Here is a 19,521-nt window from a genome sequence, read left to right as displayed (position 1 = left end):
GCTACTGTCCTCCCTGCATTCACCTTTGCTCCCCTATGGTCTGTGTGTCTGTGTATTGTCACCCAGCAGCCAGAGGGATCATCTGCCTCTGTCCTTCTTTTTCTATTCCCTGTCTCCCTGATGGCACTACCATTCATGCAAGTTGGAAGAATCTGAGATCATCCACAAATTCTCCCCGTCTTTCACAATCTGCGTCTAATTTGTCACCCAGTTCTATCTCTGCTTCTTTAATGGTTCCAGGATCATTCCCTTCTACTCCATTCCTACCACCACTGTCCTGGTTCACTTCATCCTCATTTATCCCTTGAGCACGCAGGTCATCTGCTTCTCATCTCTCCTGCTCCTGTTCCATTCTCCATACTGCTGCCAGTTATCTTGGCAAAGTCTGTATCTAATCACATCAATTCTCTGTCTAAACAAAACCTTATTTCCCCCAGTGCACCCAATTCAGACTTCTTAGCCAAGCTTGTAGAGCCCGCTGCTTTTTGCACTGAAGCTGTTTTTCTACTCTTCTCTCTAAACAGTCTGAGACCCAGAGGACAGAACCACACCCTGTTCTCTCGTGTCTTCTCATGTCTTCTGCCTTAAACTGCTTTTTCTCTGCCTAGTGACCTGTTTATTCTTCAAGCCCAGTTTAAGCGGCCCCTTTAGACAAGCCTCTTCTGATGCCTTCCCCAAGCATGTTGGGCTTTCCTTCTTCTCTGGTTCCATTTCACCTTACAACATACCCAGTTATGGCCCATGCCTCTCTGGGGGGCCTTACTTGTTTTCACTTCTGTATGCCTTTCCCACTGTGAGTTCTTCCAAGGGAGGGACTTTATAATTTTAGTTTCTCTGATTCTGTTCCAGGTACTCAGTTGCTACTTATATTGAATAATAATGAATTTTATTATGAAGAGATTGTCCTATATTGTGATTGATCATTTATCCAGCCTAAGAACACTTTGATCTACCTAGCTCTCCTGCTAAATATGTAATATTTGGTATTATTTCATTTCAGACATGAGATGGAAGAACAAATTCTGGGGCAAATCCATGGAAATTGTTCCCATTGGCACAACCCATGTGACTCTGCCAGCGTAAGTTCTCCTTCTGTGGTTAGGAGCTTTATAGAATTTAGGGCCAAGGTTTAGGAGCAGGATGCCCATTGGCCCCCGTGGTGCTGAGTGTGTTTCTTTCTGTTAATGTGTTTGACAGTAGCTTCAAATGTTCTTCATTTTGACAGTCTCACATTTTTGTTCTCTCTAATGGAAATGCTTCCTGGACACCAAAGTGCCCAAGTAGGGGCTTTAAAAAATACATTTCTACTTTCTAACACAGTTAAGAATGATAATATTTCTTGAACACTGTTGTCCTGCCTCACTGTCAAAAAAATTTTTAAAGAAAGCTATGGCCTTGATCTTCAGGGATTATTGGTACTTACTCATAAAGCAAAACGGTAATCATTATGGCCTCTGGAACTGGGCTACTGTGACTCACGTGCTCACACCACTACTTACTAGTTGCAAATCCTTGGGCAGGTTACTTAACCTTTCTGATCACCAGTTCCCTCATCTATGAAACAGGGATAATAAACCATCTACTTCATAAGACTGTTGCGAAGGTTAAGCAGATATGGAAAGCCCTTAAAATAGTAATTGGCACATATTATGTGTCATTTAAGTGTTTGGTCTTGTTACCATTATCCTCATAATTATTATTAAACTCCATAAGTCAAATCTGAATACCTTCTCATTGTAAAAGATTTAAGATATATGTATCTTAAGATTAATATGTAAAATATATATGTGTGTGTATGTATACAGACACACCTCAGAGATATTGCGAGTTTGGTTCTAGACCACTGCAATAAAGCAAATATTACAATATAGTGAGCCACATGAATTTTTTGGTTTCCCATTGCTTATGAAAGTTATGTTTTATATACTTCATAGACATGAAGGGAGCAAATGCTGTTGGAAGAATGCTGCCAATGGACTTGCTCTACACAGGGTTGCCACAGACCTTCAACTTGTAAAAAACGCAATAAAGCGAGATCTGCCTGTATACATATGTGCCTAAATATACACACCTACCCGTGTATATACATAAGTATATATGTACATGTGTGTGCCTGTATGTACACATTCGTGTGTGTGCGCACATATGTTATGTGTGTAGAGAGCACAATGTGGAAAACCCCTCTACCCTCCCCTTGCCACTCTCCTTTCATAGTTTGGTGACTTTCGACACGTCTCCTCTGGCAAAGGACAGAGTGGGTTGTTCCAGGAGACCCCTAGCTTCTCGTGGAGCCTCTGGGAGCCTCCAGGGTCTGACCTTCACCCACCTCCCAGCCTCCTGAGAGGATGAAAGCTCTTAGACTGCCCAGCATGGCTCAATCGGTGTTGGTTCCGTTAATGAAGGAATGAGTAATTCATTACAGGACTTGTTTTTTAAATAGCCGTGCTTGTTTGCATTTGCTGCTGGCTGCTCTGGTAGTTGCTACTTTCACTTTTTCTTCCTTTAGTTTTGGAGATCATTTTGAGTGGAACAAAGTGACCTCTTGCATCCATAACATCTTAAGTGGGCAGAGGTGGATCGAGCACTATGGAGAGATTGTTATCAAGAACCTGAATGATGATTCCTGCCACTGCAAAGTAAACTTTATAAAGGTAACCTGGGTGGCCTGGTAGCTCTGGCCCCGGACAGGCCTCGGCAGAGCTGGACCTGAGGGCACAGGGTGTCTTGGGAAATTTTTCACCTTCACTTTTGTGCCAGTGGACAAGCAATGCCAGGTGCTCCCTGGTCCCAGCCCCACCTCTCTCACCTGGACCAGGGCCATGGCCCCTCCTGGCCTCCTTCCTTCCACCGTTACTCCCCTATGGTCTATCTTCAGTGTGGCAGCCAGAGGGACCCTGTTGAAACATGTCATCGTGTTACGGTACGGATGAGCCTTGAACACATTATGCTAAGTGAAATAAGCCAGACACAAATAGACAGATACGATTCCATTTATATAAGGTACCTGGAGCAGCCAAATCCATAAAGACAAAGTAGAATGGTGGTTGCCAAGGGCTGGGGACTGGACAGCATGGGGAGTCATTATTTAATGGGTACAGAGTTTCAGTCTGGGAAGATGAAAAGTTCTGGAGATATATAAGGCAATGGTTACACAACATGGTGAATGTACTTAAAGCCACTCCATTATACACTTAGAAATGGTTAAAACAGTAAATATTATGTTATATATGTTTTACCACAATTTTTAAAAATGCAAGTCACGCCATATTTGACCAAAATCCTCTGACAACTTCCCTCTTTCTCAGAGCAAAAGCCTGCATCCTTCCAATGGCCCACGAGACCCTACAGAGTCTGCACTCCTCACCCCCACCACCCCTCACTCACTCTCACACACACACACACACACACACACACACACCCCACCCTCATTCCTCTCCAACCTCAGCTCCTGCCACCCCTCGTTCCCTTTCTTGCTCACCATCCTCGAGCTGCACTGTCCTTCTTTTTCTCTCTCCATTTCCTTCTGCTCGGGCCCCTCTCCCCAGATCCTTCCATCCACCTTGTTAGTCACCCTCTATCATACCCTGTTTTCTTCAGAGTGTTCATTACCATCTGCAGTTAGCTTGCTCGCTGTTGCTTTACTTGCTTATTTTCTGTTCCCCACACCCTCCTTGCCGTTCCTGACTCCAGAAAAGCAGAAGCCTGGTCTGTCTTGCCCACTGCTGTGGCCAGTGCCTGGCAGTGGTGCCCGGCACACAGCAGAGGCTCATGAACATTCACAGATTCTCCTGGGGCAGAGAGCCTGGAATACTCTGCTTACCTTTTCAACTGTCCAACTTCCTTGATTTGAGCCCTTCTCCACAACTTCTCTTCCCCCTGAAATTCCCTCTTGTCCTTAAAAATCTCATGTATACAAAATGGCCTTAAAGTGCTACCCTCCTCAAGGAATATTTGCATTTAATTAAGATCAAAGTCATAAGCCAAGAGATTAGGTTCTAACTGTGGAATTTCACACGGTACCTCTCTGTACCACCTGTAGCAGGTGGGGCACATTATGGAGAGGTGGATGGGGGTCTTTATTATATCCTATAAGTCAAACTGGGTTGTAGATAGACATAAGCTGGTAGTGACTTGGCATAAAATACAAATGACCCTGCCGTGAAAGCTTCATCTAAGCTCTCTACAAAAAGAAGCAAAGGCAACCTGGAGCAGGGACATATATAACTGGGAGATAGATAGATAGATAGATAGATAGATAGATAGATAGATAGATAGATAGATAGATAGATAGATAGATAGAGATAGATAGATATCCAGGTGAGAGCTGCCTTGTTCTCAGAATTTTCCCCAAGGAAGTGTGCTCCACTCCCATTTCTACCAACCACTTGGTACTCGTCCACTGAGGACCAGGGAACAAATTTTCATAGCGATGAGAGATGAACAGAATTAGAACACTGGACGTGCCTCTGGTGTTGAAAGAGAATCTGAAAGCAGAGGCAGCCGTTGCCTGTGGAACATGACTGCCTCCCTCTGTGGCTTCCCATCATTGGACTTGTTGGCAAATATCTCTAAAGAGGAAATCTGACTCCTGCTTTAGAATAAACTGAAGAGCCTGGACAGTGTTTGTTCCCCTGTCCCCCATCTTTACATGACTAGAGAACTCACTGTTACCTTTCTGATTCAGCTCTGGGATACTGCTGTACTCTGCCCTTCCTCCCATGTTTACCACAGACTTGGTTGGAATGGGGAAACCAGTCCACCAGATGTGGCCTGGAAATGTCACTCAACTTTATTGGTTTCCAAATGTGGATTCTGTTTTGGCTGAAAATAGTAGTAGGATTTTTTGATTTATGGAGTAATGCCTTCTGGTCTTTTGCAGAGATTTTTTAGGGCAGCCAGGTAATTGGGAGAATTTAAAAAATCAACACTAGGGAGTTAGAGCTCCCTCTGCTGGCTGCAATGTGGTACTGTATATGTAAAACGCACAAGGCTGAGCCAAGATGAGCTGGTCTCAGACCAGGACCAATTCATAGTGGGAATACGGGTTGTATAAGGTTCCTGTAAGTTAGGTGAACGGATCTGGTTTTGGGGGGGGAAACTAATAGGAGGAACTGAAAATTGATTGGTTTACAAACTCGGTTAAAAAAATTCGTTGGTTTACAAAGGATTGTCTAGTTCCTTCAGAGAAAAAATTACATGAGTTACATTTCTTTTAAACTGCAGTAGTCAGAGCCACCGTGACAGCCAGGAAATAGCTGTTCCGGAGGGGGTGCTAAGGGCCAGCCCCTACTAGGTGGATGTGTGAGAACTGAGCCTTTCCTTTCTACTATGCATGTAGTGAAAGTCGAAAAAAATTGTGTCTTACACAAATGTTGGTGGTTGAGTTACAAACTGTAAATAAAGTGCTAGCTTTTTACTTTTCATTAAATAATTAAAGTATTATTAAAAAAAAACAAAACAGAACTAGCAAACCATATATGTAGCATAGAATCATTCTTATGGTACTTTTTCTCTCCTCTTTTGTTTTCTCTTAATATCTGTAATAAATTGACCCCAAAACACTAAACAGATGTCTCTCATTTGACTCCTAGGCAAAATACTGGAGTACTAATGCCCATGAGATTGAAGGTACAGTATTTGACAAGCGTGGAAAAGCAGTGCATCGGCTATTTGGGAAATGGCATGAGAGCATCTACTGCGGTGGCTCCTCCTCATCCACTTGTATCTGGAGAGCGAGTTAGTATCTGGGTTAATCAGCCCCAAGCAAAAGGAGGCGGGACGTGGCCAGAGGAACCACACGTGGGTGGGCGTCAGTGTCCGTTCGGTGTATCTAGCCTCTACCTGCTTTGAACTATGTTGGAGCTACTGGCCCATCTCATTCACCTAGTTATATCTCAGGCTTATCCTCATGCTTAACAATACCTCTGTTGGGGTGATAGGTCCTGGGTTCTTAATCCCAGAACAAAGCCATTGCTAATCGTGGTCACTCTGTCTTCCAGTCAACACACATCATTCCTTCACCTATACTGGGCACTATGAAGGAATATCAGTGAGGTACAAGAAGTCGTTCTAGAGTAAAGATAAAGGGAAAATTCTTACTGGAAAAGTAGAATGACGTACAAGAGTTAGGGGTCCCCTAGACTCTCCCAATACCATAAGCCACTCCAGTCTCTCCTGTAATTCTAGAAGGATGCTAAGTGCTTGAAGCAGCTGGGGGGAGAAGGGGGAAGGAAGTCAAACCTTCATAATGGCTTAAAGCATTAGGATATGTGCTATGCACTTAACAACAAATGGCAGGGGGTGGCCCCAGGGTTGTTACACAGGCAGATTACCTGTGTCAAGAACACAGGTCACTGAGGGACCCATCTGCCACTTCCAATATGGTGGTGATGTTTCTTCCCATGGATGCAAAATGGTTGCCTCGATTCAGTATCACATCCCCCTGTGACAGCTCACTAAGCAGGGGAGAAGGGAGGACAGAAGAAGGGAAGGGTCCAAACCCATCCCTTAACCAATCCTGGGCAACTGGGTCGGCAGGAGAGATTCAGATGAGTTTAGATTCATCCCCTAGGCAGTGTACAGTGACACCCAAACACATGAGTTTGCCATTAGCAAGTAAGAAAGGGAGATGACTGTAGAGTGGGCAAGCAACAATGTCTCTTTCAACGGGTAGCAGCCGTATCTTCCACCATCGCAGAGGTTGCCACGAAGCTAGAATGACTTGGCACCATGGCTGCCTTCCTAGCTTCAGAGGTTCAAAGGCACGCATGGCATTTTATGAATGAGACACTTGCTCTTCTTTGCTTAAAGAATGTATCACAGATGAGAGGTACCATCTGCCCTGGGTGTTAAAGTAGTACCTTGACAACAGTGTGTAAGCTGTTATTCTTGTTGCTATTGTTGTTATTCATTGACTTTATGTCTCTGCCTTGGCTATGAGCATCCCTGGCCTGTCTGCAAGAAAAACCACTGTCTCCACTCCGGTGATTGGGAGACTGGGATGGATTTTTGAAGGCACAGTAGGAAGTTGGCTATTATTTTTATGCTTAGGATCCACAGAGAATTAGAATTAGACAAAGTGGACTTCTGAAGCTTCAGAAAATGGGTCTTTAGAAAAGTTCGTGGAAAGCATTTGTATATGTGGACAGCTAGAGCTAAGGCTACGAGTGGATTGGCTTAGTCTACACTTGATTTATCCAATACGTAAATTTGGGTATTTTTAGCTTGACTTTTAGCTGGATTCATCCCCTAGGGAGTGCACAGTGATGCTAAGTGCTTGAAGCAGCTGGGGGAAAAGGGGGAAGGAAGTCAAACCTTCATAATGGCTTAAAGCATTAGGATATGTGCTATGCACTTAACAGTTAAATTAAAGTTAACAATTAATTAAAGTTAGGGCAATACGCCTGCATTAATCTGCTTGGGCTGCTGTAACAAACACCACAGACTGTGTGGCTTAAACAGCAGAAATTCATTTGCTCACAGTTCTGGAGGCTGGGTGCTGGCAAATTCGGATCCTGGTGGGAGTCTTCTTCGTGGCTTGGCTGCCAGATCAGGGCCCACCCTTCTGACCCCATTTAACCTTCGTTACTCCAGAGGCCTCATCTCCAAAGGCAGCCACTCTGGGGGTGGGGCTTTAACATATGAATTTTGAGAGAACATAAACATCCAGTCCATAACATTCCGCCCCTGGCCTCCCCAAATCATGTCCTTCTTACGTGCAAAATGTGTGTATTCCACCCCAGCAGCCCCAGAAGTCTTGACTCATTCCTGCATCAACTCTAAAGTCCAAAGTCTCATCCAAATATCATCTAAATCAGGTACGGGTGAGATTTGAGGTATGATTCATCCTCTCCAGCTGTGAGCCTGTGAAACCAAAATGTGCTTCCAAAACACAGTGGTGGGATGGGCATAGGATAGACGTTCCCATTCCAAAGGGAGAAAGAGGAAAGAAGAAAGGGATGACGGGTCCTAAGTGAGTCCAAGACCTAGCACGGCAAATGCCGTTGATCTAAACACTGGAGATCATCCTCATTGGCTCGATGCCCCACCCTCTGGGCCCACTGGGACTTTGCCTGGCTCCCAGGCCCCCCAAGGCTCTGGCTGGTGGCCGCCGGGCATGTTGAAGCTGCACAGCGGCCCTGCCATTTGAGAGGTAGAGGCAGCCTTGTCCCCTGAGTCTGTGTAGTCTGGGCCTGTGGTGGGAGTGGCAGCCTGATGATCTCTGAATCACCTTCAGAGTCATGCCTCCCTTTTCTTGAAGGCAATGCATGTTTGCAGCTGCGTAGCTCTCTGGTTCCATCTGTAAAATAACAGTAGTCCAGCAGCCTTGCTTCATTCAGTCCCGTTTTCTCCGTCCCCTTTGGTTCCAGCTGGCAGTGTTTCTGCCATTATAATCCCATCTCTATTCCTGGCTTCTGCTGAGGTGGTTTAAAATTAAAATATGTAAGATTTGGAGGGGCCAAGCATTGGTGAAAAGAAGAGCAGGATTGGAAGTACAGAATAATATTTATTGACCTCTTGGTATGGGTCCAACACTATTCTAGGTACTAGACAGAGTTTCAGGAGAATTTGACATCTCTTAAATGAAAAACGGATTCTCTAGAGTGAAAGTCTTGTTAGTCAGGAAAAATGGACCTAGAGTTCTTCTTAACATGTTTATTTTAGTAACAAATTATTTTTATAACTTAAATTCTATAGAAACTTCTTGGTATTTAATAAATTTGCTATAGGACCACACAAAGAAGGCCTTATCCTTGTAGGTAGAAGGAAGCTTATAGAGAAGAAAATTTATAGAGAAAAATTCAGCACCTCTTTGTGAGCCAGAATATTTTAATAGAAATGGAAGAGTTTAGAGCTGAGAGAGAAAAATTGTAGCTGGTCTGAGATGAAAAAGGTGAAGGAGTTAAGATGCGATGTGAATGCAATGCGAGTTAGAGATGAATGATTTCTTTTTCTTTTAGATCCCATGCCAAAAGGCTATGAGCAGTATTATGGCTTCACACAGTTTGCCCTGGAATTGAATGAAATGGATCCATTGTTAAAGTCTTTATTACCACCTACTGACACTCGATTCAGGCCAGACCAAAGGTAAGGATTTTTTTCAGATCTTTATCTCTAGAGATGTGAAACTCTTTGTAAAAAGTCTTGGTAACATCTCCCAGGCCACCAAAGGAGCCTAAGAGAGAGAGATTCTGTCATCAAGAGCAGAGATCTAGGGAGACTTTAAGCCATCTTGTGGAAGGAACGGAGCCCAGCTTAGATCTGTGTGTGGCATGACCTTTGTTCGTCAGTAGAACCCCATTTCTATTGAAATACAAAAAAAAAAAAAAAAGTTTTTTTTTAAAGAGTTTCACTGCATACAGCACTAAGAAAAACTTACTCTGTATTTGAAAGAGTAAAAGCATCCAGCTCCCCACCCCTCGAATTTTAAATTATTTTGGTGCACTGAAATCTAACTTCTGATCCTAGGTTTGCTGCTGACAAGCTGTGTCGCATACGCTAAGTCTTTTAACCTTTCTCAGCCTCAGTTTCCAACTCTGTAAAACAGAAAGAATAATCTCTCTCCTAAGGCCTTTCTAATTAAGACTCAAAACCAAGAAGGCAAAAAATAAAATAAAATTGATAAAATTTGACTTTATTTTAAAAAACCCAGCACCTTTCTTCATGGTAAAGTAAATAAAATGTATACCCAGAGTCAAAAGATTAATGACTGAGAAATCTATACTTGCAGCTTACTTCATGAATTGGTTCTAGAAATCAAGATCAATCCATTAAAAAAAAAATAGACATAGGGAAATGAACAGTTCACAAAGTAGGAAATTCAGGTAGCCCTTAAACATATGAAAAGATGCTCAGTCTTACTCAAAAAAACCTGCAAAATTTTAAAACCACGCTGTCATACCATCTCTTTACCTATCAGATGGCAAAAACTCAAAAGTTTGATGCACTCTGAGGGGAAGAGGCACTTCAGTAACATTGCTGGTGGAGATGTAAATTGCTATAATCCCCATAAAGGGCAGTTTGGTAATAAATATATTACAAACTCACCCTTTAACCCAGCAATTCCACTTCTAGAACCGTCTCCTTAGAGATATACTAACACATGTGCAAAATGACAGATATATACAGTCCTTCACTGCAGCATTAATTTTAACAGTAAAAAATTGGGAACATCCCAAATGTCTATCAATAGGGAATTGTTTAAATAAATGCAGGTATATCCACACAATTGAATATTATATATCTATTAAAAGTGAAAAGATCTGTGTACTACCAAGAATGAGCTCCAAGATACATGGTTAAGTAAAAAGGAAAACAAAACAAGATACCAAAGTATAGACAGTATGTGTCTCCTGCTTCCGTTTATGTTCTTAAAAGGGAGGGAGGTGTAAGAATATATCTTAATGTGTGTTTATATACGAATCAGGAATCTCTAGAAGGATGCATAAGAAACTGGTAACGGTGGATTACCTGCGGTGGGGCGTGTGAACGTGGGTGGGATGGAGAGGAAACAGGTAGAACTGCAGACGGGAATGAGAAGGAGATTTTGCCCCAGATTCCTTTTCACAGATATAATTTTTTGAACCATGTCTGTATCACCAATTCAGAACACAGTATTGTCCCTCATTACCTCCAAATAATGTTTTAAGGGTTGAGGAGGGGGCTGATGTATAGGAGAGTATTCTGAATATCCAGTCTTGCACGCATGCAGTTCTAATAGTAATGATTGTTACATTTCCTTGGTGTTCCTATTCCTTTATCTTTGTCCTCGATGCCTCAGGTTTCTAGAAGAAGGGAGCTTAGAAGAGGCCGAAATACAAAAGCAGAGGATTGAACAGCTGCAGAGAGAAAGGCGGCGGGTCTTGGAAGAAAATAAGGTGGAGCACCAGCCGCGGTTTTTCAGGTGTGTGTGCAGCCGGGGTCGTGCGGGTCATTGTTGGCAGGCACTGGCGACGCCTGATGCTTCTGGCGTGAAGAGAACAGACTGGGGTGTCCCTTCCCCACGAGAGAGTGTTCTCGGCCCTTTTCCTGCTTCAGAGTGGTGACATCCCTCCTCTGTGACGGCCCGACTTTGTGGGGACACTGCCCCCAGGCTGCCCCGCTCAGCCCTCCTTTTTTGCGTTCCTTGGTCTCTCCCAGGGCCTCTCCCAGGACTTTGCACAGAGGTGCTCAGTAAGTGCTTGTGGGAGAAGCAACGAGACCAACCAAACCCAGCTCCCAGTACCAGGCCAGCTTATCAAGCCATGTCTAAGGTTGGTCCCCCAAACGGGTAGATTCTACACAGTGATGGAGATAATTAGCTATCACCCCGTTCTTCACCAAACTAGAACTTCCAAGTAATCTAATTCTTGAATTGCAGAAGTTCCAATATACTGGGGCTTGGATTTGGAACATTTAGTATTATTTTAAAAATAGCTTGCTAGGAGGGTCTTAAGAACAGACTGAAAGATTTGGAAGGGGCGTCAGAGATCATCCGCCCTTCACCCCCTCTTTTATTTTAACTGCAAAGAAACGAAGGCCCAGGGGACATGGGTGATCTGTGGAAAGACCCAGTGAAATGTCCCAGACTGGGGCCTGGCTCTCTTGACTACAGGCCAGGGCTTGATATGGTTTTAGGGGTTTTTAGTTTGTTCATTTTTTTTTAAATCAGCAATGGAACAATCACAGGTAGAAAAGCAGCCAGCTCCTGCCCTACCTATTCCCCCCAGTCTTCTTTTCAGGATTTTGTTGTTGTTTGCAGGGATTTTTTGGTTGTTATTATTTTTTAATGGACAACAGAAACACTTTTAGGAGGATTTAGCAACTAATCTATCAGCTGCATCAATAAAATTATATATTTCCCAAACAGCAAAATAGCAACAAGTTATGTTTTATCCCCAAAGTATTATGTCCTTTCCCCTAAAGTTGATGTGGATTTTGATCATTTCACAAACTCAGAATATGAGTGATTGAAGATCAGTAGGCCAGAGTTTTATCCCAGAATATTCCTAACTTCATTTAAACATTTAAAAAATAAGACACCTTAAATTATTTTTTTTTTTTGATAAAGGCAAGGGATAGGTAAATGGATAGACTAACAGACTGATCATTTCATTTTGGTAATATCTGTTAAAGAGGTTCATTACAGTATTTTTAGGATCATTAAAAATTGTGGATAACCAAACTGTCTCCAGAACTAGATAAGGAGATTTATCAACTTGATCTGATGTAAAAACCTCAAAAATGACTTCACACAGTCTGTGGAGCTCTGTGGGAAATGAACTAACATGTAAATGCAAACTATAAAATGTTATCTGGGCTGTCACTGCAACCATGTAAGAATTATGTCTGGAACGGACAAGGACCGAACACAGCTGCAGTTCTTTTTCCTTTTGATTGTCTATAAAATTATCAGAGTATTAGATGTGGCAAGTAAAACTGTGAGAAAAGGTGGGAATTGTTCAGTAGTAGCAGTCCGGGAACTGTTCCAATTAGAAGCTGGCAGAGATGACAGAGGCGACTTGGACGTTTCCGTTGACACTCACTGAGGAGCCACGAAAACATCACTGGAAATTTCAAGTGGAAACTACAGCTCTGGCAGCGATAGTCATCTTTGTTTCATAGTAAAGTATCTGATAGGCAGATTGATTTATTGTAAACACATCCCTTTATTGGAAGAGAAAAACAATTGTGATAAAAATCTACGTTCCTGAGAATGTGGAAAAATAGGCACTCCTCACTTTTGTTTCTGAAACACATGACAATATCAGTCAACCTTACAAGTGTGCATACTCTTTGACTCAGAAGTTCAATTTATAGGAATTTTTAATATAACTAATCTCGTGCACATACAAAATAACATATGTTTTGTTTATAATAGCTAGAGGTTGAAAACAACATCCTCAGTGCCCACCAGTGGGGTACTTGTTGAATCGTGGTCCATCCCCACGATGGACTATCATGCACCTGTTTAAAAAGAAAAAAAGGAAGCCCTTTTTGCCAGAGTCACCAAACTTCTCCTGCAAAGGGCAAATGGTGAATATTGTTAGCTTTGCAGGCCATGAGGCGTCAGTAGTAATGACTCAACCCAGCTGTGCAATGTGAAAGCAGCCATAGACACTACTTAAATGAATGGGCATGATGTGTTCCAGTAAAATGGTATTACAGAGATAGGCCGAAGGCTGGATTTGGCCCTTGAGCTGTAGTTTGCTGACCTTATTGTGACAATGGAGAAGGATCTCTAATATATATATGTTATGTCAAAAACTCAAGGGGTGGGCTTCCCTGGTGGTGCAGTGGTTGAGAGTCCGCCTGCCAATTCAGGGGACACGGGTTCGAGACCTGGTCCGGGAAGATCCCACATGCCGCGGAGCAGCTAAGCCTGTGCACCACAACTACTGAGCTTGCACTCTAGAGCCCGCGTGCCACAACTACTGAAGCCCACGGGCCTAGAGCCCATGCTCTGCAACAAGAGAAGCCACCGCAGTGAGAAGCCCACGCACTGCAACAAAGAGTAGCCCCCGCTCGCCGCAACTAGAGAAAGCCCACACGCAGCAATGAAGACCCAATGCAGCCAAAAATAAATAAATAAATAAATTTATTAAAAAAAAAATCTCAAGGGGTGGGAGACCATCCAGGGCTACCATTGAATGAAAAATAGGAGGGGAGTGGAGTGTGAGTGTGCATGCGTGCATGCTCTCACACACGTGGAATTTCTCTGAGTGAAGCTGCTAAGATCATTGTCTCTGAAGAGAACTGGGAGGCTGGGGGTAGGAAGAAAACGTTCAGCTCTCCACTCTTTAGTACCTTTTAAATTGGGATCTTCGTAATATATTATCTATGCATAGAATAGTGAACCAAGGCTATTCACTCCAGGCTGTGATTCCAATTCCTTCCAATTCCTTTCCTTTTTACTGTGAATTGATCACTTGATTTGAACAACGTGATTGATTTGTAACTTTTACATGGCCGTACCCCAGCTGGTGGCTGTCACCCCAGCCCTGTTCTCTGTAGGACAGACTCTGCCCTCACCCACTTCTCTCAGAAGCACCCATTCCTCACAGCCTCTAAGTTGGAGAAGTCAAAGTCAGAACTAGCAAAACGGCTTCCAGGCTTCCTGCTCCCTCGCTGGTCCAGTACTGGACCACAGGGACAGGGGGTGCAGGTGCCAGAGATAAGCTGGCGAGGAGCGGGCGGGGGAGGAACGGGGTGAAAAGGAGACAGAGACTATGACAGTCTTGTCATGAGCCTTCAGCAAATTCTTTCACTTTCACAGGAAATCCAGCGATGACTCTTGGGTGAGCAGTGGCACCTATTTGGAACTTAGGAAAGATCTTGGTTTTTCCAAACTGGACCATCCTGTCTTGTGGTAAAAGAGGAAAGAACGATACATCTTTGTACTTCTCCCGCGTTTGCTTTCTGAAGCCACAAACCTGTGTCTGTATATTTAAACAACATTATCTAGAACGATCACTTGTGCTTCTTAGCTTAGTGTTGTATTTAAGTATATATTTTCTTCCGTAGGTTTCTTTACAATTTCAAATGTTATCACAATTGTTTATATGAATGTAGAACACCTTGATATTTCTTTTTATATCTAAACTATTTAATAAAAATGAAAGATTGAATGTTAACATGTGGGTTGAAAAAGAAGCTTTAACACTAATTTTCCAAAGGTTAGGAAAATTCTAATTAAATTTATGCCTTATAAAATTATGTTGGAAAAAAAATCCATCTTACCCAGGTGCGTTAAGAAAGAATACGAAGGGTTACTCACCTGTGTGCAAGCTACCCAGGTTTAATTTGGTAGCTCAGATATCTTTTTGCCTCAAACAGCTTTTGAACTGCTCACACAGAACAATTCTGCTGGTACTGGAGTCTGAAGAATATTTGCATTTGCGTTTTAGTGCTTGGGGGAGTGGTATACGATTAGTGGGATGTATGTTTTTATATAAGATGGATATGGCAGCTTCTCGAAGAGGAAGCATTCGAACTCATCCCTCCTTATAGTTTCATTGCCTTATGTGCAAAATTGTACCGTTACTCAGAAAAATTGTTGATAATCTGAGAAACCCCTGTTAATTAAATGTCAAAATGAAATCCCAGGCGGACAGTAGGAAATTTCTCCTTAGTGAGAGCTGAATCCATTAGAAGTTAAGAAACTGTTTTCTGCTTCCCACCCCCCCCCAGCCTCCTCCCCTGTTTGACCACATCTCTGTTGACTATGGAATGTCCCAATTTAGTGTAGAACATAGGTGCATTCAACATGGCAGTTTGACTTTCCAAAAGTTTAGCAAAGTAACTGATTGTTTTAAATAATTCAACATGTTTTTCTTAAATACTGTTTTGGTATTTTCTACCTCTCAATAAGCACCATATTTTAGATCTTGTATGAAAAGTTTGACCACCTGCCTTATAGACAAATGTAGAGAATTGATGTTCTTCCTTTGTGTTGTGTCCTGGTAAAGCTTTAAGTGTCTTCTTATCGCTTTCCTACGCTTCCTTCTTACTCATATCACTCTTTTGTGAGTTTTGCAGCAGTCTTGAATAATACAGAGTATAACTACTAAAGGAGAAACTTCGCCTTTTTAAATGTGTTATTTCCAATGACTATAATAGAATTTGTGCAGTAGTTGAATTGTGTGATCAAAGCAATTCTAACTTCTGCCCAGATTACTTTAAAACCAAAGCCTAAGTTTGAAGCCTTTTCCTCTAAAGTCCATGAAGATTTTATGTTAATATCAAGTAAAATGGTGTGGTAAAAGGATTTCTCCAGAAAACATTTCTAGATATTTAAATAATTTCAGAGAATGCTATGAGTGAAAAGTAGAATAAATAATGGAAAAAAGAATGCATGATTTTTCAGTGTCACACCAAATAACTAGTTGGAGAGTATTGCGCTTTCAAAATGGAGAGTTATTTAAAGTGGGTCAGTAGCCTTTTGGAATCTGCAAGTGACTAGCATTTTAAAACAATACACGACTCATTAAATATTGCTTTCATCCAATCCATTGTATCAAGACGTCAAGATGAACACAGTTCGAATATCATTTCCATTTCTAAGCAGTTATCTGACCCAATCAAATTCTTTGGTTATGTGCTTTGTTCTTTTCTTTTCAAGCGTGTATCTAAATTCTGCTCACAGACGGGAAGAAGCAGGCTGTAGATTTTAAGGATACTCCAGGGGAAAACAAATCTAGTTTTCACAGTGTGAAGGTAAATGTAGAACTTGAGTAATACTGACTGTTATAGGCCTGCTCCAGGGGTTGGCTCACAACAACAACAGAAAGAAAACATGCAGCCTGAATGGACGTAGCTTTGTCATGCAGTCTTTGGAAAGTCTTTAATTGTCCCGATGCTGTTATTTCAGTTGATCTTATGTTTCATTTTGTAATCATGAGGATCAAGGGACCAAATATCACTTTTGTAGTCATCTTATTTGAGATGGGAGTGGGGCTGAATTTGAATATGTATGCAAATTTTAAAGTCTATTAGTACCAACGTCTATAAAGGGCTTTTCTGAAATTTAAGCAGCTTGGTGATGCATCCTATTATAATCCTCAAATTCCCTTGAGGGGGAAATGGCTTCTTTTTTCCTTCAGTCTCTATGCTGGAAAGCATCCTCTCACCTAATTTGTATCTCAAGGACATTTTATATTCTTAGGATGAAGAAAACAGAAACATGGCATTGTTTGGGAAGAATTGAGGTAGAATTGACTTTGGATTTTGAATCTCCCGATTGCATAATGCCAATCAGTGCATCACTTGAGGTACATGTTGCAACCTCCATTTTATTCCTTATCATCCCATCCCAAATGTATGGTGAACTGCACAGCTGTTCTTGGAAATGGGACCTTGTACAGTTGGCCACATTACACTTCCGGTGTTCCTGTTGCCCCTGCCAGTTACCCGAAGCTGCGGGACATGCTTCAGGAAGGAGCCACAGTCTCCAGGGTAAGCCTGGCAGCAGGTCACTCCCTCCCCAGGCCCCAAAGCCTAGGCTGGCATTTCCTGGAGTCAAACTCAATAATCAAAGTCTCAGTGCAGCTCCTCCATGCCATTCACCTCCCAGAAGCCGGGCTGGTTCTGGTACTAATTAAACACATGGAGTTCACTTTAGGACAACTGTCCGTTATGTATCAGGTCCCCACAGAATGCCCAGAAAGCCCCCGTGGCCTCATGTGCTTCCTGTGGGGTTCTCTGGGAGAGAAAAGTAGACAAACCAACTTTTAAAAAAAAAATATTTGCTTCATTTGGGCTGCTGCTTTTCTCACATTCTACTTTTAACTACTTCCAGTAAATCATTGGCTTGGGCTTCGCGAGCACTATCCTTCGTCTGTGTTCTCCAGATTTATGATGAGTGGTCTTATCCTACTATTAACAACGTCGACCCTAAAAGAAAAATGATAAAGTATACAGTTTTTATTTGGCTGTTGAAACTTGTTGTAGGTCTACTGCATACTCTGTAAGTGATGCCTTCCAGCTATCATAGAATTTCCTCAGAGCTTTTAGTTATGAGTAGGAGCAATAAGCAGTTGTTCTTATGATCTTAGGAATAATAGTTCCAATGTATTGGCATAATTTATTTGAATGTCTTTAATTTTGATATTAACATTGGCATACTTCTATTTTTGCTACCAAATCATAGCTATTTTCATGTGCTCAATTTTCCCTACATTGTATTCATCTGTTGCTTAGTGTTTGTCTTTATTTTTCTGTGTTGGAAATATATATATCACATAAGTATCTGCAAATTGCAGCAGTCTGAAATGGAAACCATTTTCAGAGACTTTGGTTTTGAGGAATGCAATGATCAGGAGTTGTTAATTTATTTTTTTCATGATGATTTTATCTTCCTCTCTTACCCTCAGAGGATACTATTTTTTTTAATGAATATTTGTAAATCTTTCATCTAACCATTTATAAGATTATTTTCTGTTTAAAATCCCAGCCTTCCACCCATCCCCTTATGCCTCCCCCAAAAGCTCTGACTAATTTGTTTTTCCCCCTCGTGAAGCTAGTTGACTGTGAATAAATAACATGGAAAAAGGCTGCTCCTGTCGTTGTGTTTCCAGGTTAATGGGCATATGTGGCTGCTGAACGGACAGAGCAAGACTCTAGCTGAGACTTTGCTGAGGGAGAAACACACAAGATTAGCTCAAGTGTTGGGGTTGGAAATAAAAAATACCCCAGGATATAAAGAAGCCTGGAAACTTTGGCAAAAGTTTCCATACTTTTGGTCTGAACATTTCCAAGGTGTACTGCAAATGTAGGTCCCCCAGCCTTTGGGACAGGGGACCTGAGGCAGCTAGAGCCCCAGACAGCCCCCAAAGAAGCCCTGTCTGTTCAACCCAGCGTGCTATGGAAATATTATTTTCTGTGTGTCCTAACATGAAAAAGGAAAATGCCGACTAGTCACACTGATTTAATGGCCCTTACGAATGGCTGGCTCATCTCCTCCCACACCCAACTTGTGTCCTTTGCAATGCCCCAAACACTTAACCTTCCCTGAAGTCCCATTCGAGTCAGTTCATATATTTATGGTGTTACGCACGCGCTGGATCGCAGATACACACATAAGGTCACATCTCTGCCTCCCCCAAAGCGCTAAAGAGACAACCAAAAGCAATTCATGAACCTTGATTGGATCCTGGCTTAAAAGAAAAGAAAAACAAGCTATAAAAGACATTTTGAGGGCAATTAGTGACATTTGCATATAAACATCGTGAAATTATTGCTAATTTCCATATATGTATATGATATTGCCTGTTGATCTGTATCAAATCTGCCATCAAAGAAGGATTGACATTATTCCAAATAATATGAACACTAAAGGAAATCTTAAAGGGCAACCTCAGACCATTTTAACGTGTTGGCCATTATTGGAATAGATATTAAAGCATCCTAAGGTGTCGACTTTGAGGAGGCAATGAAATTTGAAGGTACAGGTTTTCGGCCTTTAGTTTAGGAACTCAGTCGTATTATTTTCTAGTCATACTGATGGAATACCTGCACTAATATAATGTCCATCAGTGACCAGCAAATCAGGACATCATGGTCCGAGTTGACACCAGCCAGGAGTTTCTTATTATGGACTAATTAGTTGGAGTCCCTGCAGGAAAGCGAATCCAACTCCATAGCTCAGGAGATTTAAATGAAGGGCTACTTGCAGGGCTATTAGCAGGATTAAGGCATATTAGCAACAGCTGGAAGTTGTAACCGCCCCTGCAGGAGCTGGAGCTCCGAGGAGGGAAGGGTGGTCAGGAGCTGTAGTGGAGGGACATTCGGCCTCTGCCAGAAAATCCAGTCCAGCATCAGGAAGAGATCTCCCAACCTCGGTCTCCTCTGGCCGCCATTCTCCCTGGTGACTGAACTCAAGTGGGTACAAGCCCCGAAATGCAGGAGGCGGCCCCGAGCCCCGAAATGCAGGAGGCGGCCCCGGGCCAACAGAGAAACAAGCACCTGGACCTCATATTCACCGGCATCTTCACGTCTGAGCTCTCAGAGGAATTTTCAGTAAGTAAATAGGCTTCAGAGCCAATT

General features: G+C 42.3%; 1 protein-coding gene across 4 annotated transcripts in view; it reads left to right on the top strand.

Annotated features, from left to right (window-relative positions):
* Positions 1-14,596, top strand: part of OSBPL3 (oxysterol binding protein like 3) — a 193,640-nt gene extending 179,044 nt beyond the window's left edge. For 2 of the 4 annotated variants that reach the window (XM_068549172.1, XM_068549170.1), the window contains 6 exons: positions 1,001-1,079; positions 2,507-2,651; positions 5,592-5,736; positions 8,961-9,087; positions 10,781-10,903; positions 14,255-14,596. In XM_068549172.1, the coding sequence (XP_068405273.1) occupies positions 1,001-1,079; positions 2,507-2,651; positions 5,592-5,736; positions 8,961-9,087; positions 10,781-10,903; positions 14,255-14,351 (716 nt within the window). In that variant the 3' untranslated portion in view covers positions 14,352-14,596. The remainder of the gene's footprint in view (positions 1-1,000; positions 1,080-2,506; positions 2,652-5,591; positions 5,737-8,960; positions 9,088-10,780; positions 10,904-14,254) is intronic. The other 2 variants (XM_068549171.1, XM_068549169.1) reach the window with 1 other exon arrangement.
* Positions 14,597-19,521: the final 4,925 nt, after the last annotated feature.

The sequence above is a fragment of the Eschrichtius robustus genome, chromosome 8 (genome assembly GCF_028021215.1).
Source record: "Eschrichtius robustus isolate mEscRob2 chromosome 8, mEscRob2.pri, whole genome shotgun sequence".
NCBI lineage: Eukaryota > Metazoa > Chordata > Mammalia > Artiodactyla > Eschrichtiidae > Eschrichtius > Eschrichtius robustus.
This window is presented reverse-complemented; position numbering and strand designations above follow the sequence as displayed.